At 33.8% G+C, this 27,501-nt stretch overlaps 2 protein-coding genes, 1 long non-coding RNA gene and 2 other non-coding genes across 6 annotated transcripts in view; 1 reads left to right on the forward strand and 4 right to left on the reverse strand.

Moving 5' to 3' along the window:
• The window catches only part of capn10 (calpain 10), a 76,631-nt gene extending 69,671 nt beyond the window's left edge, over positions 1-6,960 (reverse strand). Inside the window, exon 1 of the mRNA XM_073929582.1 lies at positions 6,865-6,960. The gene's annotated coding sequence lies outside the window, so the exon portion shown is untranslated. The remainder of the gene's footprint in view (positions 1-6,864) is intronic.
• ccl20a.3 (chemokine (C-C motif) ligand 20a, duplicate 3) lies at positions 5,292-7,255 on the forward strand. Its single transcript, NM_001136254.2, is given in 4 exon segments — positions 5,292-5,524; positions 6,675-6,774; positions 6,872-6,949; positions 7,037-7,255. Coding segments are annotated over 4 exon segments (300 nt in total). The 5' UTR covers positions 5,292-5,445; the 3' UTR covers positions 7,080-7,255.
• Positions 7,256-9,720: 2,465 nt separating this feature from the next.
• Positions 9,721-27,501, reverse strand: part of LOC101886114 (uncharacterized) — a 73,398-nt gene continuing 55,617 nt past the window's right edge. The window contains exons 3-4 of one of the 2 annotated variants that reach the window (XR_012393933.1): positions 18,998-19,062; positions 9,721-10,063 (exon numbers count right to left, since the gene is read on the reverse strand). This is a non-coding gene — a long non-coding RNA (uncharacterized lncRNA). The remainder of the gene's footprint in view (positions 10,064-18,997; positions 19,063-27,501) is intronic. The other variant, XR_012393934.1, reaches the window with a different exon arrangement.
• mir181b-1 (microRNA 181b-1) lies at positions 16,466-16,574 on the reverse strand. Its single transcript, NR_029925.1, has one exon. It is a non-coding gene; the product is annotated as a microRNA 181b-1 (primary transcript).
• mir181a-5 (microRNA mir-181a-5) lies at positions 18,876-18,959 on the reverse strand. The gene has a single exon (NR_161922.1). It is a non-coding gene; the product is annotated as a microRNA mir-181a-5 (primary transcript).

Consider the following 27,501-nt stretch of genomic DNA (forward strand, 5'->3'; position numbering starts at 1 on the left):
CCAAACTAAAAACATTCTTCAGAATACAAAAACGTATTATAAAAACTGCGAAGATGTCCTTGCTTCTTTAAACATCATGAAAATATTTGAAAAATAATACAAAATTTGCCTTCAACTGTATTGCATATTTGTGTGTGTGTGTGTATATATATATATATATATATATATATATATATATATATATATATATATATATATATATATATATACAGTATATACACAAACACACACACAAACACAGACATACATACATACACAACAGTTCTGTCTGGTTCTTGAATATGATTGGCTGATAGCCGTGCGGTATTTTGCCAATAACATCACACAAAGGCCTCTTCACCCTTCACCTTTGTGTATTAGTCTGCCTACATACAGTCAGCAACATGCAGAGAGACACTCTACAGTTTGACAAATATTCCTGCTGTTAGACAACAAAATGTACTTTTAAGGCTTTTTTTGTCGAGAATGTAGTTGTTTAGATTGCAACTATACAGTTTATTCATAATAACAGTGCCTATTTTAAAATATTTACAATTTCTGAGGGGGCTCGTTGACGGCCATTAGCCAGCCATAGAGTAGACCAAAGACGGTTGATGTTTTCTATCTACAAGATGGCGACAGAACCGCATAATAAGCCCTTACACTTAAAAGATTATAACAGTCTGATTTCTAACTACAGAAGATCAAATCATTATTAAACTGGTAAGCATACCTGCCAACACTCTTGTTTTTCCTGGGAGTATCCTGTATTTCAGACCAATCTCCCGCAACCATCCCGTTTTTTATTTATACAACTCTCATAATTTCACCCCCCCCCCCCCCCCCCCCTCTTTGGCACAGTCTGTAAACACCCCCGGGTCGCCAACTTTGGTATAGTACCCGATCGCAGCAGCCGCCCAAAACCCACTGCATTCTATCCTAGATCTTAACAGTGTTATTTACCTCACCCCTGAACAACCCCTCCCCCCGGTCTCCCGGATTTTCAGAGACATGTTGGCAGGTATGCTGGTAAGTGATATTCTAAGTCGATCTCTCTCTTTTGTATGTTGTAGTGCCATATTTATACCGATTTGCTTGCATATCAGAAATGTGTGTTGTGTTGGCAGAAAGAAAGAAGCAAAGTCCGCATGAGTAGAGTTTTTCCTTATCGCAAACACAACAGCAGTCTAGTAGTGATTGCATTGCTTTTTTTTGGGGGTTACTTATTGCGATATCCTGGTTGCAACAGAGAAATACTGTTGACTGTAACACTCTAAGAAGATATCTCTGTAGATGGATGGCATTTGATGTCACGTTCAGCCTTATAACCTTAAAGTGTGAGCAAAATCAGCTGTTTGTCACCACTTTAGACATTACGATATAGAGAGTCATTCAAACACGAGCTCTAAAGTGACGTTGGTGAATTAGTAACGGCTTCTGCTGTTTTGACATCAGCTGCAGATGTGAATGAATGACAGAAGAAATGACGGATGCCTCCCACCAGTGCTGATATACAGCCATATCGCACTGCTACTCGTGTAATATTGCTTATACTGTATGTGTGTGTATATATATATATATACACACACATATATATACATATACACATACACACACACATACATAAAGTATGAGCAATATTACTCGAGTAGCAGTGCGATATGGCTGTATATCAGCACTGGTGGGAGGCGTACAAAATGTGGCTTCAACTGTATTGTATATTTACATATACATATAAAACAAAAATATTCAATGTCTAACTGGAGAAAATGCAACAATGTAATAATATTAGTCAATATACTGTATTCATTTAAATGCATGACCATTGGCTTTATGTATTCATGCTGTTATATAATCACAATAAAGCGTCAATAATACATTCATGCAGCAACAATAAAAGGTTTGAGTCTCTGCTGGACATTCCCAGCTGTCAGAAAGTTCCTGCTATAAGAGGCCCCATTCAAATGTTCCTTTACAAATTATCAGTTTATCTCAATTGACAATTCCAGCCGCTTTCACACATTATGCCCAATACTGCAGGTTTTCCAGTGTCTTCGGGAACAAATTCAAATGTTCTATAAATGTCCCTTTTCCTTTATTATATAAAATGTATAATGTTAATCATTGCTACTATGTATATAAAATAATCATTTCATTTGTGTGCTATATTGGGATAATAATGCCCAATTTGTGACATGATTACTGTAATTTTCTTAAATTTTCACTGTCATCAAATTGTCTGGATTAGATATTAAAAATAATTTGAGGAAGTAAACAAAGATGCAAAAAGCAAAGTATCATCAATCTGACTCTAAACACAATGACTTGTTTATTCATTCTTATTCATCATAATCTCAATTCATATTTTTATAATTATAAATTAAAAAACACATTGTTAAGAACAGACTATCTTTAGTTAAAAAATAAAAACTTTTGTACAGTATAGTATATTATTATTAGTAGTTGTTATTGTTTTAAATATAAACAGTACATTAAGAAAGATTTTTATGTATTTATTATTTTATTTTATTAATTTTTCAGATAACTTTATTAAATATATTATATTTAGGTTTTTAAAATTAGGTTAGGTAAATAAGATTTAATAAACAAACAAAACTAATTGTATGAATGTTTACTTTCAACAAAATGTTTATGTATGCAAAGCTAAACAAGTGAAGTAATTTAAGACTGCTACAGCTAGTCTACTTTTAAATGTTTAGGTTAAAATTAAAAAGGTGTTATTTAATAAGTTAAGCCAAATAGATTTATTTTTTATTATTATTTATTATTATTACTATTATTATATTTATTTTACTATTATTATTATTATTATTAATTTAACTTTTATTGTTATTATAAATTTTACTATTATTATTATTATTATTATTATTATTATTACTATTATTATTATTATTATTGTTATTATTGTTATTGTTAATATTATTATTATTATTATTATTATTATAAATCATGACATGATTTAAATTTATAAACATATTAATTAAAATATTAAAATGTGTTTGTATAACATAAATAAATAATAATATTTTAATGAAAATGTATAGAAATTTCAAACCATGTCATGATTTCAATAATAATTTACAAAATTAATTTAATATTAAAATAGTTGAGCATCTAAAATTTGGCTTGTAAAACTCAAAACTGTATTTTCATGTTTCAACTTTATTATTATTATTATTGTTTTATTGTAAAGTTAAACATTAAAGTGATGGGAAAAGTGTATTAGAAGACAATAGCTCAACATCATTTATTAGTGCAAGTTGAAATTATCTTAAAAGCATACTGTTCTGGTAACAGCAGTAGTATACAATCAGAAAAATGGGTTTGCCTTCAAACATTGAGTGATTGATATTTAATTATTTGCCAGTTATTCATCAACAAATAATGTTCAACTCAACTCACTTATTGTCACCAGACATAATATTTAATATAAAGACATTGTAGCTGTACATATATTGTCAAATTTAAATATTGATGCAGTTTTGTTCCTATCAAAATAATAATACAAAATTATATATACAGTATACACATATTATAAAAATATAAAAATATAGTCAACATCATCTCTGAGTGGATACAATGCCGAAAACATTAAGAACTGCAGGCAGGAAATTGCCTTATTTCATATTGAAAAAATGGATACAAACATGAGAATTTTAATATTTTTTATATATTTGGATATACATTAAGTCAATTTTAAATTATGTCTATTCAAATAATTATGCTTAAATTTATATTTTAAATATACAATACAATGAACTTAAAATATTAAGTTTTAGTGTTCCTATACTCTGCTCTTAAGTATACTTTAATGATTTGTCAGAATTTCAAAACTTAATAATGTATTAAAAATGAATTCAAATGTCATTTTACATTATTTAAATAACTGTATTTAGAGTCAGATATATGGTACTTTATTTTTGCTATTTTATTTTCCATTAAATAATAGTTTATATCTAAACCAGCGGCTTTGTTGATGTTACAGCCATAAATTAAAATTTTTTTTAAGAACTAAGATTTTTTTATAATAATAATAATAAAACATATTAATAAGGTTATGATGCTCCTATAGCTTTACACATCGGGATTATCGATTACTATTATAATTTTTAGTAGTGGTAGTAGTAAAAGTATAGTAATTTAATATACAGTAAATAAAAACATTCTAAAATATATTCAAATCTGACAAAAAAAAAACTCTGATGACAACTCTGATGTAACATCTTAATAACAATAGATGACTGCCTTATTTGAATAGAAAATTGAAATAAAATTTGCAATAGTCCTTGCACTGTTAAAAAAAAAAACCTGGGTACCACAAAATCGATTTGTGTTGAGAAAAGCATGAAGGAATTAAGGTTACTTATTAGTTTTTACAAATTTGTGTGCAGTTCAGATGCAAAAACCTCTAAGTGCCGTCTGAAATTTTCCTCTAAAATTTGCATCTATGTTATCCTATATGTTTACGTTCAGTTAATTCATTTTAAAGGCAATGAAAAGAACATTCTTTGCCCTAAGTGTAAAATTACTGAAACTACACACCACAGCCTGAAAAAAATGCTAGTTTTGGATAAGATTTCAGAAAGCACTTAGAGGTTTTTGCATCTAAAGGTTTCATGTTTTTATTTGAATGCTTTTACAAGTGGATTGAACCTAAAACAATTAAGTTGCCCCTCAAAAACTCTTTATTTTAAATAAATAGTTTGGAAAAAAGAGCAGTGAATTGCTGTTATCAGTTTTGAGTGTATTTTGTTTTACTTTAGTGTTTCTAAAAACAGCAAGGTTAGATTCTCAAGAAAGCTTGAACATGTTTAAAATGCACACTGATGAACACATTAAATCAAATGTAAAGGAAAACCCTATACAGCAATATAATACTACTATAAAAATAAAAATAAATAATAAAAATAATATAAAAACTACAAAAGTAATCTGACTGAATCAAGGTATTCATGTTTATACACACAACATCCTCAAACTAAAGGTAAAAATTTTGGGCAAATATCCAGTCCTAAATTTGTTCTTTGTTCCTTTGACCTTCAGTTTGAACCTAAAGTCCACTCGGAGTTTCCAACATTGTTTCTATCAATTCACCAAAGGAAACAATTCAAATGGTTCAGTGTTCACTCTCTCACTCTCACTCTCTTTCAGGGAAGTAAACTAAATAACCATGTTCTGTATTTTCCAGGCCAGTTTTTCCTCTCTGCTGCTTCCTCGTTGCACCTTTTTGACTGACAGGCCAGATAAGATCACATTGCGGCTTTGCTTTTGTGCTGTTTTTTTTTTTGTTTGTACACATGTGCTGCTGTTTACGTATGCATGGAAAGCCCTGTTGGTTTTTTCCCCTGAGTCTGCATGTATATAAATCTCTTCTCACCTGCCCTAATTCTCATCTGCCTCTTGCTCTAAACATCTTAAACACACAGACAGAAGAACAGAGAGAAAATGAGTCGGATTTCAGCGTGTGTGATGGTGCTGACAATCGTGGCGCTGGGTTTACTGTGTACTGATGCTGCAGCTGTGTGTAAGTACATTTTGTCTTATTTTAGCACTTATTTTGGATTTTATTCCTTTTACTGGAATAAGCTATTTGCTTCTCGGAGATGTTGATTTGATTAAAAAATAATAGGTTCATATTGTGAAATGTAAAAATCAAATAAAATGTGCAGATTTGGGGCTTTTTGTTGTGTTTTTTTTTTTTTTGCTGTGTGAAGATAAAAAACACTCACCTTAGTTGAATTTTGGTTTTAAAAAAAGTATTTTGTTATGTTTTTTTATTAGTTTGGGTCCGTAGATTGAAGTTACAGTATACATGCACCAAAATAAATGTTTTTTGACTTGTTTCTAGTCCAAATATCGAAATATTCTTAACTCAAGAGGCATTTTCTATACAATCAAAAATATTGTCTTGTTTTCAAACATAACGTGTCAAAATGTATTTAATTTTACTTAATTTAATAACAAGCTTAATAATCTGCGGGGTAAGCAAAATAATTTTAAAACAGGATTATTATGCCTAAGGATTATTAAAACAAGATTATTTTGTTTTAATTATGAGAAATCATTTAATCATAATCAATTTAGCTCATAATCTCTAAAAACAAGACAATATTTTTATCTTTACTAGAAGATGCTTTTTGATTTAAGGATTGTTAGATATTTGGACTAAATACAAGCAAAAAGGAGCAAGATTTTCCTCAAAATTAGCAGTTCAATAGACTTAAATAGACACTTTTTGGCCGTTTTATTAATAATAATTAATTAATTATTCATATTATTGGCAAAGACATTTAATTATTATTAGACCACAGCTTTATTTTTAACTAAATTCAAAAACAACCATTTTATTTAACAAAAATTGGGTAAATTTATTCATTTTCTGCCATTTCACAGTATTTCAAGAATTAGGGAGTTGTAAAAAGAGATTCCCAAAACTTAATATGTACAAATCAATCAAATTTTTGGTGCAAAATGTATAAAAATTATAAATAATTCCTTATTTGCATATTTAAATATAACATTTTTAAAAGCCTGTAATACAACAACAATAACACAAAGATTACAAATCTTAATCTAATCAATCAACTATGAAAGCATAATCATTAGTTAATTTTAAAGATTATTTTAATTCTATTCACATCACAAAATAAACTCAATTTGCGTGCTTTTTACAGCGTGTTGCAGAAAGTATACCAAAGGAATGATCCCGATGTCATTAATCAAAGGATATTCCATTCAGACCATTACAAGAAGCTGCCACATTAATGCTGTCATGTAAGTACTGCATTCATCCTATGTAGTGCATCATATATGATTAAGCTCTTGATAAAAATCAGAAAAATGAACTGAAAGATGCTCATTTACCTGACAGATTCCACACAAACGGAGGCAAGAACATTTGCACAGACCCGTCCAAAGGCTGGGTGATGGAAAGCATCCGTAAGCTGAGGTAAAGCTCGACTGCTGTGGATAAATGAACAATAATTAACTGAAATGCATTGATCTAACGTTTATTTTCTGTCTTTCTGTTGTACAGGGAGAAGGTGCAAGCAATCAACAAAAAGAATTCCAAAGCTTAATCTGACAACTCCAGTGACTAAACAGATGTTATTACAAGAATCTATTTCTTTATGAAATTTGATATGTCTGCATATTTTTATATGCGTTTTAAATCTATTATATGTATTTTATAGTGTTTATTTTTTGTGTACTTTTTTTTAAAACCAATGCATTAAATTAATTTTTCCATGTAAAGTGAAACCTTGTCTTTTGTGTTTATTTATTTACTATTTTACTATTTACTATTTTAATTATTTTAAAATAATTTAAACAAATAATTAAAAAATATTATTATACTGCATATAAAAAAATATATATAGAATATTATATTATATGACATTTAATCTGTGACTGTATTAAAAGCGTGTTCATTTAAACAATGCCAAGGTGGAAAAAAAACTCTATGAATACTTGCACATGAAAAAATTAATTTTGAATATTCAAATTCAAATTTGAATTGTCACATACAGTCAAACAACACCGTATTATGTGCAGTGAAATGCTTACATTAAATCAGCAATGTAATAATAAAATATACAGTGCTCAGCGTGTAAGCTCACCCCTCAAAAATCTCTTTAAAATTCATATTTTCAATAGGAAGCTATACAATATTTGTGCATATGCATTAGATTAGTCAGTACTGAAGCCAAATCTGGAGCTTATCTAACAAAATAACTTATGATAACAGTTCAAAAACTAGTACAGCCATATTTAAAAGTTATAGAAAAATATTAATTAAAAATTTAAAAGAGAAAAAATCAAAAGAAGCAAAAAAATGAAAAAAGAATTGTTAAGGTTTTGTAGTTTTTAATAAATTTTTGTTTAATGTTTTGCTTGAATTTAACTGTATTATCTTAATTTCAATTGTTTAATAAATCTGTTGTTTAAATGCACCAAAATACATTGCCAATATTCACTGAGAAATCGATAAAAAAAAAATGTATTTTCAAAATGGGGTATCCTTAATTATGCTGAGCACTGTAAATGCTTATATTAAATCAGCGGATGTAATAATATAACAATGCTTACATTAAATCAGCAGATGAACTACAGTATATCTTGAATTATTTACCCATATTTCATGACACAAAGGAAGAGAATAGACTGAAGTGCAGCGGAATTCATGCAGTAATACAAGAATGCGAGTTTATTTGAATAATGGTCAGTAATTGGCTAAAATATAGAAAGTTAATGAATGAGCTAATAGTAAGGCTTAAGAGACAAAAATTCCCCTTGCATGCACACTTTAATCTCTGGGAAATAACTTTATTGCATCATCTATGATGAAACGCTGGAATGCAGCAGATCAGCTCCGTAGTTTAATAAACAAACTTGAAAGATAATCTGTCAAATGAATACTTAACGCATTGTTCTTTTCCTGTAGGGCGAACTTTATACAGACTAAAAAAATTATAATAATAATCTCAAAATATCCACATGGTGTCGCCCTCCTCTATAAAATAAAATATTGACTCTATTGACCCAGAAACTGCAGAAACAACAGAGCTAATTAATAAAGTTAATTTTGTCTTCTTTTTCTTTCATAATTGTATAAACTATTCCTAAAAGCTAGCAAATTGATGCAATATCATTTAATAACTGTATTTTCTTTTTAAATATAATTTTTAATTGTTTTTTGATTGTGAAAAGGTTCTGGAAATTTCTGTACAAAAATAAAAACTATAAAAAATATATTAAAAAAAGAACGAGATTATTATGCAATTTGTTGATTTATTTAATTTATTAGTAGGCCAACCTTAGATTGTTTAAGCAGTTTATGTGCATGGAGATAGAAGGTTACATGAAGAAACAAAAGCAAAGCCTACCAAAATTTTCAAAAATTATAATTCTTTCATAATTTACCTCATGTTAATGTAAATTCACGTTTTTTATTTGTCTGTGAAACACAAAAGTAGTTTGTTGGTTAACTTATATTTGTCCATAGGGAGATTTCATTTGCAGCATACACTCACAGACACATCTGACATATATACTATATATAAATCAATCATTTAAAAACATGGCAGCCCTACTCTAAATAAATATCCAGTCTACTAGCCATCGAGAGAGGAGAAATTTAAAAACTTAATTGCTTGAAGTATAAGTGATAATTTTGTCTTATTTCTTGCTCATCTGCTAACACAGTATCGACGACCTGATGGTAACAACTGGAAGATATTTGATAAAGGTTGTCTCTCATCATTGACAGTCATTATAGCCTTATTTAGTACTCTTCCTTTGTATATACTATCAATACTCTTTAATTTTATTCCCTACAACTTACTGGCACCTTCCCCAGTGACCTCTTCTGGGCTCAGAAGCATTTCCATACCATCAGATTACACAAAATGTTGCAATACTTTCAATAAAAGTACCATAAAAAATGATCAACAGTGTGTTGTCAACATTAAAAGACAATAGTTTAGGGAAAATGAAGATTATCAGACATAGCCTAAAGTACTCACATATCAAATACAAAAAATAAAGTAGCCTACCTAAAATATAATATACACTTTTCAAAAAGAAATTATGTTACACTGTAGCAGAACATGTTTCCATTTTTAGTAGCCTAAAACACTTTAGAACTTGAATATTTAGCCAAAACAAGGATTTTATTCAGATAACCTTTCAAACACCAATTTACTCATTTATTTTTTTTACCTTTGAAGTGAACATCTTTTTGGACGGAAACCTCCTTGAAGAACTCGAGACCTATTTATAGCCTAATTAGCTATAGGCTATATCTTATTAGCATGTTGACTTGCCTTGACTTAGGCTAACTTTAGCTATATACAAAACACATCAATTACTCTTTGGTGAGTTAAAAGAATCCCTTAATGGATCATTTGTCTTTTTTGGCAACTTCTTGGGACATTTTGTAGCCATTTTGGACTCAAAAGCACACACTTCCTGAGGCTGAGTGGTTTAATTACCAGCGACGCTCTTCAGTCAATCCGTGACTATATGACATCATTCGTCTCTGCACGGCTGTACAGAGGACTTCCTGTTAAATAATGAAGAAACACACACACACACACACACACACACACAGACACACACACACAGAGAGAGAGAGAAAGTCAGGAATTCAACAACAAAACAGCTCCACTTGCCCAGCTTTAATCTTTCCTTTTAAGCAATCGCACGGCAAACTTCCCCTGCACATGAACTCAAACACGTATAGTGGTAATTGCTGTTCACACCAGCCAAAATTCTAGTAGATAAAGACCTAAGAATTAGATAACTAGGCTATTTCAGAGTTCAAATCCCGATTTAGGCGTTGGACATTTATTGATTTATTGTCACATGATCATTCTTTTCATCTTTGATAGACATTTAGAATAAATAATGAACTTTTAAAGCCCAGGTTAAATCAAAATGAAGGCTACAATGTGTATTTTGCTAACACACTATATTCTTTAAGTGAATAATTAATCCATAATTTAATCCACTGAACAAAAAGTTTGTTTTGGTAATCTTCAAACTAAATTTGACCATTTGCTTCCGCGTTTGGAATGGCTGTCATTCTCTGTTGACATCAGTTTGACCTCAATATTCTGTTTTTTTTTTTTTTTTTGTAAGGCCATCATTATGTGGTCTCAGCAATTTCCAGTTCACACAGACTTTAAGGTATTCAGATGGTTGTTGTTATTTCATTTGATATTGTCCAAATTTAAGACAGGATAAAAAAAAAATCTTAACCAGCATATGCAATGGACATTGTGTTTTGCTCCTCTTTGATAGCTCTTTTGAAAGCATCTTGAATAAAAACAGCTCAATATTTAACAGAGTACTTACAAAACCCAGCTAGCCATTTTTGAACACTAATGTTTCCAGAATTCCAATTTTTAGGTTGTTAAAAAATCTCTGCAAAGTTCTGAAAAGATTGGGTTTTGGTTATAAAAAAATAACTATACAAAACATATATTCATATTTGGTTTTCTTAAAATAATGCCTCAAATGGGAACCAAATAATCAATTCATAATCCAATCCATTTATCCAAAAACCATAATAATCCATCAAAACATCTAGGGCAGTGGTTCTCAAACTGTGGTACGTGTACCACTAGTGGTACGCAGGCTTCCTTCTAGTGGTACGCGGAGGAATGAAATATGTCATGTTCATGCTACACACATTTAAAAATTTCTCAAAAATTATGCATATAATATGCCATTTATAAATATAGCCTATATTTCTGAGGTAATCTGCCACGTTGTTTTAACTGTGCAGAGTTGTAGCTGCTTTACTGGGCCTACTACGCTACTGTATTTCAATACTGCTCATTTTTGGTGGTACTTGGAGAGACAATTTTTTTTTCTGAGGTGGTACTTGATGAAAAAAGTTTGAGAACCACTGATCTAGGGCATATGTTTGCTGCATGGGTAAGACCCAGACCTGAACAATTTGTTCTGTTATAGAAAATATAAAAGTATGTTTAAAAAATGTATTCAAAAGGCCTAACAGTAAATGTACTGTAACGGTTTTTATAAATTACAGTATTTAACTGTAATATGAACTGCATTTTACTGTAGGACATTCAGACAGTATGTGCATTGTGAAAATTATTTAAGAGTAAAGATATACATAAAATTCTGTAAATTGTCTGCTCCATATATATATATCTGCTGTCAGTAAGTTACAGTAGATTTTACAGGAAATTGTTAACCTTGTAGCTGTGGGTATTTTCCTTAAATCTGTATTTATTTATATTGCATTTTGTCTCTGCTCTGACATATTTTCTTTTTATCTTGACATAAGTAAAACTAAGTGACTTTTATTGACACTTTTAGCAGCTCAAAAGAGATAGTATGTATTGGTTGGTCATGCATGTTACAAGAATCTCACATTTCTCTTATTGTACAGGTTTATTTCATATTATTTATTTCACAATATTTTTACAAATGAGTTAAAAAATGAGTCAAATTTCAACTCTTAAAGGGCCAGTAGCCACTGACTTTTTCTTTATCAACAAGGACCACAGTTTCAACTAAGAAAATGTTGGAGAAAAAAGTCAGAGGGCCTGAGGGTGAATAAATGAACAGTAATTTTTCATTTTTAGTTGAGCTGTCCCTTTAACTTCTGTTGAAATAAGACAAATAGAAAAGTGTGCCTGTCAGGCTACATAATGCTGAGAATAACTCAGAGAGACACTGTCGTTCTGCGTTACATTTGATTATTTCATTTACAGCTTCAGGCAAGGAAGTCTGATCCCAGCGAAGTGGATTTGATGTCTGCTGGCCCTTGTGTTCCCCAAAACCACTATAGGACTCAAAAAGAATCATAAAATCCTAATTTGTTGAATTTATTGAACTAACAGTTATGAATTACAGCACAGGTGACAATAAATCTTTATAGCACCTTCATAGATCCGCAAAAGATGTTACAGTGCTTTCTGTTTTGAAGTAATACAATAACAAAAACAATTTAGAGCAAAAATATCACTTTGTAGATCCTGAAAGGTCACACTTAGAATATTATACAGTACGTAAGTTACAGACTGGGAGGTAAAACAATAATAAGTAAAATTTCCTTCATTTTTTTCCATATATCCGATTCTTCATATAATAAACAGTTAAAGACAGACATTTAAGTCACAATCTTATGACAATTCGTAACCTTTTGATTTAGTGGCTATTTCATATGAATTCGTACAATCTCTACAATCTGCTTATCCCTTAATGATGGTTGGGTTTAGGGATGGGGTTGTGGGTGTCATGTCTCCTTTTTGTATTTTCGTACAACTAAACTCGTATGAATTAGCCACTAAACCGACAACATGTAAAATTGTCAGGCTGACCTTTACACTTAGTTGATAGTGGAATCCGAGCAAAAGCAAAAAAAAAAAAAAAAAAAAAACTTCATTACCCATAGTGTTATATAAAATTCCACCAGTCACAGCAAAGAGCGGCAAAAGAAACACTTACATTAAGCACTGTACTGTGACCATATATTTTACTTTTAAAAACAAGAACAGAATTTTATAATATAAAATAACCATATTTCACATTTTGTAATTTTATAGTACTTCTTCCAACAACAAATAAAAATAAATTAATACATTAATTTTTAAATTAATATTTAATTTTAAATAAATACATAAATACCTTAGTATCTTAACGTTATTTGGCCATCATATAACTGAAGTATTAAAATAATTTAATAATTAAAATATTAATTTATATTAATTGTTTTATAATTAATCAATGAATATACTTAATTTAATAATTAAAACATTATTTATATTAAATGTTATATAAAATAATTAAATGTAATTTAATAATTACAATATTAGTTTATATTGTTATATAATTTCATAATAAAATACATTTAATAATTAAAATATTTATTTATATTGTTATACAATTTAATAATAAAATTAATTTAATTTATAAAATATTAATTTATATAAATGTTATATAATTTCATAATCAAATTATTAATACATTTATTTTATGTTTTATTAAATAATTTAATAATCTTATTTATCAAATCAATTCAAATGAATAAAAATGTAAATATTAATATTTTATATAGCACATAAAGCAAATAAAATTTAAGTAAAATATGGGTCAGTAAGCTTTTAAGAAACCAATGATTCTTTAGCAAATAAATATTTGTTCAATGTTTTGATTAGTTATAAATAAATTGATTAACGATTGAACTTACTTTATCATAATATATTCATATAAACAATCCAATTAAATGAATGGGATTAATCAGTGTCACTTTAAAAATCTGAAGCAAAGCTGATGAGGCTTGCTCAAATATACCTTATAACCTCATCCACTTTTCAGGGACACTTTGATAGTAATAATATAGTTGTTTTTTAAGACATGCTTATAGATAATATCACTCCTCGATGTTACTCGTGTTTGAGCTTTTAAAAACAGAATCAGAATAAGAAGACGAGACAACAAACACTGAAAACCAGGACAGAGATGCTGTGCACCATTGAGACTTTATTATTCAGGCATTTTATTCAGATAAGGCTCCACTGAGAACACGGAGGAACGAGAGGTAGTCAAAAAAGCAGACTGGATTAGACAACGACTGCTGTTGTGTTGCAGTATCTGGAGATTTTATACAGCCAAGCTTTTTGTGTTTGATGTCAGAAGAGATGCTCCATATCTCACACACATCCAGTAAAAAAGTTGCACAAAACACACAGCCGTCAGAGAGGACACATTCCGCAGCAGCAACTGAAATTTTACGATCATTTATTAATTAATATAAAAATAACTGATTTTAACTACAAAAGAAGTCTTCAGTTGCATGGGATATTTGTAGGAATAGCCAATATAGTGTATGAGTTATAACCGTTTTTTTTTTTTACTTATGCTAAAAACCATTAGAATATTAAATAAAGATATTGTTCCATTAAGAAATATTCTACATTCCCCACCATTAAACGTCATTCATTCATTTTCTTTTCAGCTTAGTCCCTTTATTAATCAGGATTCGCCACAGCGGAATGAACCACCAACTTATCCATCATATGTTTTACGCAGGATTCCCTTCCAGCTGCAACCAAACACTGGAAAACACCCAAACGCACTGTTTCACACACATACACAACGGCCAATTTAGCTTCTTCAATTCACCTATATAGCGCATGTCTTTGGACTTGTTGGGGAAACTGGAGCACCTGAAGGAAACACACACTAACAGGAACGTGCAAACTCCACACAGAAATGCCAACTGACCTAGCCAGGGCTCGACCTTCTTGCTGTGAGGTGATCGTGCTCCACCTTGACGCCCCACCATTAAAACTTTTGGTTTGTAATATGCATTGCCAAGAACTTAATTTGGTAACACTTTAAAGGCAATTTTCTTAGTGTATAATTATTTTGAACCGTCAGATTTCATATTTTGGCACGGTGGCTCAGTGGTTGTTGCATTGTTGTCTCACAGCAAAAATGTCGCTGGTTTGCGTCCCGGCTGGGCTACTTGGCGTTTCTGTGTGGAGTTTGCATGTTTCTCCCTAGTTCGCGTGGGTTTCCTCCAAAGAGTGTGTGGGTGTAGTAATCCAATCAGTTGGGTAAAGTCTAGATCGGATATGCGGCCAGCCAGAAGTGCGTAATGCACATTAATATAGCAGGCTTTTTTTATGACACTGTATGACACTGTATTAATATGTTTGCAGTACTGTGACAGTTGGGTTTAGGGTTAGGGTGGGAGTAAACATCAAAAAATAAAATTTATTGGGTAATTTAATAGATAACATAAATGATACTCTGCAGAACTACTGTTTTTACTTTACTGTGATGGTTGGGTTTAGGGTATGGGTGGGGGTAGACATTAATAAAGTACAATAAATAGGAAATGAATGTGTTTGATCTAGCAACAACTAGTGTGTTGGTATTTCCCAGTGCTCAGTTGTAGCTGGAAGGGCATTCACTGTGTAAAACATATGCTGGATAAGTTGGCGGTTTATTCCGCTGTTGCGACCCCTGTTAAATAAAGGAACTAGGCTGAAAGAAAATTAATGATTGAATGATTCCATAGGCGAGGCAGTGGCGCAGTAGGTCGTGCTGTCGCCTCACAGCAAGAAAGTCACTGGGTCGAACCTCAGTTGGCGTTTCTGTGTGGAGTTTGCATGTTCTCCCTGCCTTCGCGTGGGTTTCCTCCAGGTGCTCCGGATTCCCCCACAGTCCAAAGACACGTGGTACAGGTGAATTGGGTAGACTAAATTGTCCGTAGTGTACGAGTGTGTGTGTGTGAATGTGTGTGTGGATGTTTCCCATAGATGGGTTGCGGCTGGAAGGGCATCCGCTGCGTAAAAACTTGCTGGATAAGTTGGCGGTTCATTCCGCTGTGGTGACCCCGGATTAAGAAAGGGACTAAGCCAACAAGAAAATGAATAAATGAATGAATGAGATAAATTGAATCAAGTCAGTAAAATCATTAATGTTTATACTAAATTTGAGGTTAGTACTTTTTTTTTTCAAACATATCAAATGAAATAAAAAATGTATTTGATTAAAAACTACATTAATCACATTAAAATAAAGAAACACACACACACACACACACACACACACACACACACAGCAAACAGACACACAGCTGTCAGGGAGGACACAGCATTCAGCAAGTGCCATTTTAGGCTCATTTCAGGCTGCAGTGAACACAGTATATAATTTGAGAGACAAAACAGCCAAATGAGAAGAACATCTAAATGATTGCACATTCATCCTCCATTTCCTTCTATCCGCTCCAAACACACACACACACAGGCATTTACACAACCACCAATTAGATGCAGGAGGAAGCAGTCAGAACGGCTGCTGCTATTTGCGTCTTCCTTGAAGAACTGCAGATCTATGAGGATGAGAGTGGCAGAAGAAAGCAAAAGGAAAGCTGATCTCTGCTGTACTGGCGTGGAGTGTGAGGAATGCTGGCTGGAATCTGGGCCACAGTTACATTCATTGTTCAGAGAGCTGTTACAAGACTAAACCCACCGACAGCAATGAATGTTGATTATGACCTTTGAAGAACTGAAGGTGCGTACATGGTGGTGGACGTAGTTGATTGAGTTTGAAAAAAGGGGGAGTGGTTAAGTGATGCAGAAAGTGGGTGTGGCTATGGATGACTATCGTTCAGATATGATAATCCCTAATCCAAGGACGTCAAACTCATTTTCACTGAGGAGAGCCACTTCAGCACTATGGCTGCATAATGTTACTGTAATTACAGGCAGGGATTGACCCTGTAATAATGCTTGATTCCCCCTGAAGGACATCAACAAGATATATGGGAGGTCAGCCCTTTAATAGTGAGAAATAGTTTTCTCTGATCTGCATCTTAAACTATTATATTATTAGTTAAAATAATGGATAATACACAATCACCGGCCACTTTATTAGGTACATCTGTCCAACTGCTCATTAACGCACATTTCTAATCAGCCAAACACATGGTAGCTTCTCAGTGCGTTTAGGCATGTGGACATGGTCAAGATGATCTGCTGCAGTTCAAACCGAGCATCAGAATGGGGATTTAATTGACTTTAAACTTGACTTTAATGGTTGATGGTGCCAGACAAGCTGGTCTGAATATTTCAGAAACTGCTGATCTACTGGGACTTTAACGCACAACCATCTCTAGGATTTACAGAGAATGGTCAGAAAAAGAGAAAATATTCAGTGAGCAGCAGTTCTGTGGGTGCAAATGTCTTGTTGATGCCAGAGGTCAGAGGAGAATGGCCAGACTGGTTCCAGCTGATAGAAAGGCAACAGTAACACAAATAAGCACTCGTTACAACCAAGGTATGCAGAAGAGCATCTCTGATTGCACAACATATAAAACCTTAAGGTGGATGGGCTACAGCAGCAGAAGATAAAACCGGGTGCAACCCGTGTCAGATAAGAACAGGAAACTGAGGCTACAACTCACACAGGCTCACCAAAATTGGACAATAGAAGATTGAAAAAATGTTGCCTGGTCTGATGAGTCTCTATTTGTGCTGTGACATTCTGATGATAGGGTCAGAATTTGGCATCAACAAGATGAACGTATGGATCCATCCTGTCTTGTATTAATGGTTCAGGCTGGTGTTGGTGTAATGGTGTGGAGGATATTTTCTTGGCACATTTTGGGCCCAAAATCACAACGAATTCACTGTTCTGACACCAGATCTCAATCCAATAAAGCACCTTTGGGATTGGGGAAACGAGAGATTCGCATCATGGATGTACAGCCAAAAAATCTGCAGCAACTGAGTGATGTTCTCATGTCAACATGGACCAAAATATCTGAGGAACATTTCTAGTACCTTGTTAAATCTATGCCACGAAGGATAAAGGCAGTTCCGAAGGCAAAAGGGGATCCAACCCGGTACTAGTAAGGTGTACCTAATAAAGTGGCTATTGAGTGTAAATATACATTCGACCACCCCTATAACGGTTCATACCTTTGTGAATGTATAATCACGCCAATCAGCTTATGTGAGAAAAAAATCTCATTTAAAAGTCTGAAACTGGCAGATCTAGAGCACTGATAGACATCATAAGTGTTCACTTTTATTGTAAAATTGGCATTTGTATCTACATATAGCCTAAAAGTAAAGCCAAATTAGATTCGTTAGTTTGTATAAATTGACCCATGGGAACCACTGAAATAACTAATCAGAAGTATGTTTTATTATTAAATTAGATGTAATTTAAAAGCATACAAACATTTGATTTACTGAAGTATACTATACAAACTAACATTACCGAAAAAACTGATCACCCCGATCTTTAATATATAATTCGCACCCTGGTTACTACTACTTATTACACGCCTACTTATTACACGAATCTGGATGACTCGATTCTGATTGATCAGTTACAGCATTCCAAGGCGTGTTATCCCGAGATGACAAACGCTAAATAACGCAGGTTCATCCAGGAACTTTGAATCCCCTTGACTGTTAGTAAATTCAGATCCATGAACTTACATCCATTCATACAGTGTGTCACGCTGCTGTTGTTGACATTATTTGAATTGACTTTTGCAGGCATTGAGATTGACACCTTTGACCTAATCCCTTCGAATAGTTTACCCTCTAGCATGACAACTTCAAAAGGGATTAGGGCATATTAATGAGTCCTTCTGAATGGAACGCAGTGTGCAACAAACAACTTCATGATTTATTATAGGGGCCATCAGTTGTACCCTTTGTAATTCTTCGTTTTGAGTAGGCCTACTTTGGTTTGGAATGACACTTATATGGGAATATCAGAGGTGCCCTTCAGAGGTCGACATATACCGTGTTTAAAGCACTGCTTGTGTGACTAAAGAGTGGGTGTGGTTAAATGAGGCTGAAGAGGGGCGTGGCCTCAGGGCACAGTCAACGGTCGATGGTTTTTCAATGTCTAAAACTCACCGACAGCGTTGAATGTTCTGCGAGACCAGCAGGAGAGTGAGGACAACCTAGAACTATTGCATCCAAACCTTATGAAGTGGGCTTCTGTGTCTTCCAGAGATTCAAGAAGATCTTGTAGCTTTCGGAGATCCTGCTGGAAGATGAAATGAGGAGATGGTGAGGCGTGAGGAAGTCAAATTATAAATAACAAATTGGTACAGGTAGGATGAGGTAAAAATTTTAGCTTCTGTATAAGATTAGAACAGGGGTGTCCACACTCGGTCCTGGAGGGCCGGTATCCTGGAGAGTTTAGCCCCAACCCTAATCAAACACACCTGCACCAGCAAATCAAAGCCCTAAAAAGATATATTAGAAACTTCCTGGCAGGTGTGTTGAAGAAAGTTGGAGCTAAACTCTGCAGGACACCGGCCCTCCAGAGTTTAGACACCCCTGGATTATTAGAACTGCTAAAAAAACAATGGAACAAATAAAATAAAATAAAATAAAATAAAATAAAATAAAATAAAATAAAATAAAATAAAATAAAATAAAATAAAATAAAATAAAATAAAATAAAATAAAATAAAATAAAATAAAAAAATAAAATAAAATAAAGTTAAATTAAAATTAAATTAAATTGAATTGAATTGAGGTCAGTAAGTTTTTTTTTTATTAAAAATAATACTTTCTTTAGTGCCTAACACAGATTAAAATAAAACGTAACTGCACACAGTTTAGGGTCAGTACTTTAAGAACATTTTTATTTGTCAAATAATTAAATGTATTTAATTAAAATGTATGTATTTGCTCACAGGTTTAGGGTATGTAACCTTTTAAAATGAGAAAAAAAGCATTTCCTTTAAACCATAAAGCAGAATAGAAAAAGAAAATGGGGGCAGTAAGGTTAAGAAATTATTACTTATTTACCAAATAAAAATAAACTAAGTGAAAACTGTTTGTTCAGAGAAGTTTGGTGTCAGTACAACTTTTTTTAAATAAATAAATGCTCTTTTTCATTCAAAGCAAAATCTAAAAATACATCAAAACTGCAGATAAATGCAACTCCTGTCTACAAAAAGAAAAAAGAAACTGAAAAAAACATTAAACTCTGAAAAAAAACTCTGAATAGAGAACAGTCAACCTGATTTTGCCAAGCAGGACATATTCCTGGATTAACGTCTATGTTGATCCTGGAACAACATTCCAATCAGCCAATCAGAATTAAGGGATATGTTTACCGTTTATGTTAAGTTTAGGCTTACGATTGTACTGAGATCAGACTGCATGATTTTAGCTGATTTTGACCCGACAGGTTTTGAGAAATCGCTGACAAATGTCTGACATTACAAGCCAATTGGTGCTCGTTCACGTGAGCAACAATTACACAGTTTAAAATATAAAGGACGCGATCTGAGAGAATCTGTGAGTCACAGACACCTGTGAGATATTTGGCATGCTAAATATCTGAACCTGTTTGCGATTCAAATTATGCCATGTGAAATGTGTTCTGATTAAAAAAAAACATTGGCGATTACCTACAGCCAATGAGAGAGCAGCATCCACTTCCGTGGTTACCTGCAGGCCAGCGGGAGGTTGGGGCAGAAGTTAAAAGCGCTCATTTTCAATTTATTTGGACTTAAGAAATGGAGAAAAAAACTAGTGAAAATTTGGCAGGAGCACTGTGTCTGTTTGACATGTCATCTGAGCAATATCACAACCAGGTCAAACAAAAAAAGGTTTGAGAGAAATTGCTAATTCTCTTCAAAAGCCAGGTAAGCAAAATAAGTCCATTTTCTTCCCCAATAAAGGCTTCTTTCTCATTAAGTAGTAAATAAAAAAAGATATATTATTTGACCTTGCGTTGTTTCCATGTCACTTCTCATGTGTGTTTGGTTGTGAGACATAGTTTGGACAGTTATCGATGATTCTTCCTATTGTAAAGTCATGCAGTGTGAAACCCCCTGTCGCCAATCCATCCTACAGTGTAAACACAGCACCAACAGAACGCTACCCCAGATAGTCATGCAGTGTGAAAACATCCATGGCACGACTACTAATTTACAATTATGGTTGGGTTAGTGGTAGGATATAGGTATGGATTACATTTTCAAACAAAAATGACATTTTTAGCATCAACATAGATGTTAATACAGGATTCGCATGGTACTTGGCAGAATCTTGACATGTGATCGATCGAGAACTCCTTGATATGACATAAAACACAAAACAAAGACCTGTAAGGGAAACTGCTCTGAAAGTCAACAAAAATCTCATCATAAAAAAATGAAAAAGTGAAATTATCATTACAATCAAATCCCTTACTAAATTCTAGATCATCTCAGTACCGTGGCCATTTAAAGCGAATCCACACACTGCTCTCTCAAACACTTGTTTCTCTTCAGACAAAAGGCTGTGATCGGATTTGTACTACAGCCGAACTCTTCACCCAATATCGCTCCAGCACTTTCAACACAAAGCATGTGATGAATTCACACCTCTTCAGACAGACACGGGGGGTGAAAGGCTTTCCTATGGCAACAGCCGAGTGAGGGAGGGACGTGATAATCCAGGGGGATTCTGGGTAGAGTGAATATGTGTTTGTATAGGGGTCTCCTGTGAAGCCATACTAAGCACTGCTCAAAATCAGCACCAAAAAACCTTGTTCTACTCATACTAAAGCCTTCTTTCCACTGCACACGACAAGCGACAGACCGGAAGTCATTCATTTTCAGTGGAGAGTAGTCCGGGAGCTGCTTGGAGTTCCGATCATCTCCGTATGCGGAAAATTCGAATCCGATTTGAGCTGTGGATCCGTTGAAATATTTGAACTCTTGCGACTAGACCATATGCGACCTGCCGACTGGATGTGATGTATTCCAGTGTTGTTCAAGCAGGTCCGTGTGCGCAAGATGAGAAATAGGACTTTATTTGGTTATTTTTTGAATCAGAAAAAGTCTATATATATATATACATACATAAAACACATTTCTCTTCATAAATGCAAGTAATAAATTCATAAAAATATAATGTGTTATGTTGTCTCCACATTCCCTCTGATAATTTTAGCGCTCTGAGTTTCTAGTATTCATTCCTTCAACCACAGAGAATTGCTTTTGCACTCTTCTATTTCGGACACTGCGAGAACAGCTCTTCCATGATGCACGTCAGAACTGAAAATTATGTGCGACTGCCACAAGGGGGCATATTTCGACAGTCGTGTCCAAATGTCGTTTGCAGTGGAAAGTCGGCCTAATCGTGCAGTCTGTCACTTATTTCTTATGCAGCATGCCATTAAAGTAGTCCATTCAACATGTATTGCTCAGGCTCTTCACCATACCCGTCAACCCTCCCGTTTTTCCTGGGATTCTCCCGTATTTGACAATTCTTTCGCGCTATTATCCCATTAACATATTTTCCTGTATTTCTCCTGTATTTTTAATCATTCTGTGAAGGGTCGCAATAAACATTAAAGAGCCGGTCCTCCCATACGCACCTCATACTACCGCACCACAAGGGGACGCCCCTTGCTCCTAAATGTGAATCTGTTCTGAGCTTTTATTTTATTTAGGCATGAAAACATTTTGAAGTAAATATCAAAACGGCGGGAATCCCTTTCTTTCCATTACAGGCGCCGTCGCCCCTCTTATACAATCCTCAAAAAAATCTGTTTATGTAGTGGTGCGTGACTGTCAGCTGACGCGTTTCAAAGTGAAAAATAGACCCTGTTCCCTAAACAGATTCTGTACAGTCAATTTGAAGGGGAGTGAGTTTTGGGTGTGTAGTTGAACAGACATTTACCACTACTACTATTACTACTAATAATAATAATAATACTAATAAATTAGTGTCGATCTTGGTGGGTTTTCTTTTAAACACAACTAATTTTGTCTTAAATGAACATAAAAGGTTAGAAAAGCAATCGAATGCTTTCATAATAGATCTGTGCATTTTTTGAGTGACACCTCTGTTATTTTAAGTATACTACAATTGAGGAGGCATTCAGCGATTCACACAAGAAGGAATACACACAAGGCAATACACACAAGAAGAGATAATTATACAAAGGAACTGTTTGTTCCGTTAACGCAAAACACCATGCATGTAATTATTATTAACAAATACAAATACTTACAGGTTATGGCTCACAATCCACAGCTTTTACTATTATTGTTGGAGCTGCTCCTTCTTTGAGGAGTTTTTAAGCCAAATCCAGCACTAAACTAGGAAAGATTTTGGAAGCTGTCCTTTGTCAAATGATAGCTATATCTGTAACAGCCAATGTCTCCCTTTGCATTGAACTTTGAGATGTTATGTCCATACAGCTACATTACATATTAACTAAAGTTTAAAATATGATATTGTAGGGGACCACCCCCTTAAAGTCCAAAACTGACAAGTTCAAAAGTGACAGTATAGCCTACTTCTAATGTTCTACAATATTATTGTAACCAGCAAATGCTGTTCGATAAAAAAAATCTTTACTAAACAAAATTTCCCCCCAAAATCTTTTAAATCATGATAGTATTTTACAACATAGCTGTTTTTATTTTGATCAATAAAATGCAGTCTTGGTAAACAGAAAAGACTAAAGACTCATTTAAAAAAACAATAATTATCATTCCAAACTTTTGACCAGTAAAGTACTACACTCACCATCAATCCCAGCAGTTCATGATTCAACACCTTTACAAAACCCCCAGAGCTTTAATTCCTAAAATAAAGTCCTAATAAAGTGGTCTGACGTGATCCAACTTCACAAAGAGTTAATGAAGGAATGTGCTTCAGCTCCATATGTATGCGTCTAATATATAGCGCATAATGGCTTTCAGACGTGGTGGTCTGAAGTGAACGTGGACTGTGGATGTGGCCTTTTTCACTGCATCTCCTTGTGGTCACCCACAGGGTTTGGGGGGCTGGAAGGGCCCCGTTTTAGGCCTTAAAATACCCTGCATCAGTTCATCTATCAGCGCTGATTACACAGACAGGAGGCAATCAGGAGCACGTTCACCCTCATAAATCTCTCCCTCACACACACACACACACACACCTGTGGTTTCAGCCTTTACTCTGAGACCACAGCTAAATCATGTCCAAAGATCTCCTCTTTAGGACAAAATATGAGTTCATGCCAGATCTGGAGACGAGCAAAGTAAAAGTGTGATTCTATAAATGTCAGTGAACGAAACAAACGAACTATTTCACAAAAATGATTCACTAGCCTGCCTAAAATCTCCCTCAGTGAATCATTTGTTGTAACTAAACAAATCAAGACTTTCCAGAATTACTCATCGATTAGCGAATCATTTTAAATCACACACAAAATTATTCACTAAACTGAAAGATTAAACAGTCCTAAAATGAAAATTCTGTCATCATTTAGTCAACCATCAATCATTTGTTTGATGTAAACTAGCAAATAAATTTGTAAAATGAGTCAATCTTATGCCATGCACTTAATTAAACAGTGAATGATTTTTTTAACCAAATGCACTGATTCATATGAATTGACACTGCTATTTGTAAAAACATACAGGCAGTTACTATTAAAATGTGCTATTGTGAAAACATCTAAGTGTTTTCACTGTGTACACATTTTCACATTGACTCTCACATTGACTCTCAATTTTATTGATACTGTATGTTGCACTTCTAATTGTATGGTTATTTACACTCACCGGCCACTTTATTAGGCACACCTGTCATTTTCATTGAGGGCCACTTCAGCACTATGGCTGTATAATGTTACTGTATGACTTATTAAATGTTACTACTAGTGTGCAGATTACAGAGGGGATTGACCTCGTAATTATACTTGATTCCCCCTGAAGGACATCAACAAGATGGGAGGTCAGCCTTTTAATAGTGAAAAATAGTTTTCTCTGATCTGCATCTGAAACTATTATATTATTATTAAAATAATAGATAATACGCACTCACCGGCCACTTTATTAGGTACACCTGTCCAACTGCTCGTTAACGCACATTTTTAATCAGCCAATCCAGCCTGATCTCACACGAAAACGTAATTATTTTACGCTTTGTCAGTTTAGTGGCTAATTCAGTCATACGACAGAGTTCAGACATTCGAAAATGTACAATTTTTAAGAGGAGGCGTGGCACCCAACCCCACCTCTAACCCCAACCGTCATTGGGTGATGATTGTACGAATTAGATCATACAAATTCATACGAATTACCCACTAAATCAAAAAGTTACGAACTGCCGTGAGATTGCATTGGCCAATCACATGGCAGCACCTCAATGCATTTAGGCATTGAGCATCAGAATGGGGAAGAAAGGTGATTTAAGTCAGGGATTCCAACATCTTTCACTTTGAGGCCTACCTCCTTCTCCGAAAATGCTTTCGGCTCACCTGTCTGACCTTTTCTCCTAAACTGATTGTCTAAAAGAAAATGCTTGTTTTAAACTTTCATTTATTAGCAAAACATTTCTTTTGCCATCTACTATTATTCTATAATTTTTCTAGACCATAATAATATACTGTTTTCAAAAACACACACACAGATGCTCCTGAATTCTTTACTGCAGTTATTCTTTACAATGGCAGAGTATTTACGCCATTTCTTCAATTAATCTTATCGATTGTTTTGTCTTATTAATAGTTTGTGAATCAACTGACTTGTGCAAATCTGATGCAATTCAAGTCGCAAGCGTGAAGCACAAAGAGGCTGGTTATTATAACTCTAATCATCATTACCTTTACATTTACGTGACGGGTTGCTTTATACATTTGAGAATGTATTCCTACTTGGCGTTCTGCGGTTGGAACTTTGAGCCACATTTATGTCTGTATTTAACAATGAGGCTGTTTTTGCACCGAGTCCAAAGTAATCAATCACAGAAAATGGGAAATGACACTACTTCGATCAGGGGTGCCCAAACTCGGTCCTGGAGGGCTGGTGTTCTGCAAAGTTTAGTTCCAACCCCAATTAGACACACCTGGACTAGCCAATCAAGCTCTAACTAGGCTTTATAGATACATCCATGCAGGTGTGTTGAGCTAGGTTAAGGCTAAAATCTGCAGGACACCGGCCCACCAGGACCGAGTTTGGACACCCCTGACTAAAATCATTTTAATATGACATATTTAATAATAAATCAAATATTTATAGTAGAATATTTCAGTTAGTTTTAAGCTATCTCGGCCCACTTGCAGGATCCACCGATTGAGAACCCCTGATTTAAGTGACTTTGAACGTGGCATGGTTGTTGGTGCAAGACGGGCTGGTCTGAGTATTTCAGAAACTGCTGATCTACTGTTTAATATCTATGATTCTTGATATATGACAATTAAGAAAATTATATGACCACAGTGTGTCATGACTGACCAATCAGAATGAAGTATTCCATTTTAATGGCACGTCTTTCGTTTTCAGTGTGTCTCTGAATTCTCGTGTCTGAGATTGATCTCTTTGTGATGGACCACTGAAGACACGGCTCTCTTTTGAAGCTGCGCTGCTGTTTGGTGGAGATGCGCCGCTGGACAGTGACGGCATGTCAGACGCTCTGATGAGATAAAAGAGTAGCTTCCCTGAGTTGATAGGATCTCACAGTGCCGCGGGTGCCATGAGGTTCGACTTTTAAGCTGAAACTGAGATAGGGGGCTTGTGAAAACAAAATCAGCCCTCGACTGAAACCAGTGCAAAGAGAGATCTTAATAATTATATTAGATGTTCTTAGAAATTAATATTTTTTTAACATCTATTAAGAGCGATTTTTCATAGTTCTATATCCCAACAATATTACAGCGCTGAATGGTCAATCAAGGCACTAAGTAGCCAAATCATTCTTAATTACAGCCAGTTCGTTTAAAGGTGACGGGAAGCAAAGCAACATCTGCTGGTAGATCATGTGACAGTGACAGCATAAATGTTATTCATACAAGGGCCTAGATTAGCTCTTGACATGCATCCCTAGAGTGCTTGCACAGCACAAATTCTGTTTCATGCTTTTAAAAACATGAATAAAGTACTTAATATTATAACATAAACACTTACTTACAAACAACACTTACGTTCCATGCTGCAAAAGTCAATTTACATGATTATACTGCAGTCAGGTTTTGAGGAGGTATGAACGTAGAAACATTTAGAGAGGTGTGTGACGCAATTTAACTGTTTTATCATAATTATTGTTTTTCATTATCATAGAGACCAAAGTTAAAACTGAATTTCGAATAATTGCACAGTCTTGGTTAATAATATTACAGTGATCTTGTAGCAAACTTGACTTTGTGCACGTGTAGGTTACTAAGGGTTGACATAGCATTATTTTATTTTGAAGATGATTAAACTATTGGTAGGGACATTTCAGTAATTGGTGGATATTGGTGGGAACGCCCTTGCATTCGTACCACATACATTCATATACTGTACATCATTTTAATGTGGTGATGTCATTGGTCCATGAACATTTCCTGTTTGTTATCAAACTATTTCATAACTGTAAAAAGAGGCAATTCAATCATAACTTAATGTAAAAAAGCTGTCGTAACATTCATCAATATGTGGCTCAATTTGGATTCTTGGAAGCTAAAATTAAAAATGTAACACAGGAAATACATTGGGACTAT

This window comes from Danio rerio, chromosome 2, assembly GCF_049306965.1.
Source record: "Danio rerio strain Tuebingen ecotype United States chromosome 2, GRCz12tu, whole genome shotgun sequence".
NCBI classification, from domain to species: domain Eukaryota; kingdom Metazoa; phylum Chordata; class Actinopteri; order Cypriniformes; family Danionidae; genus Danio; species Danio rerio.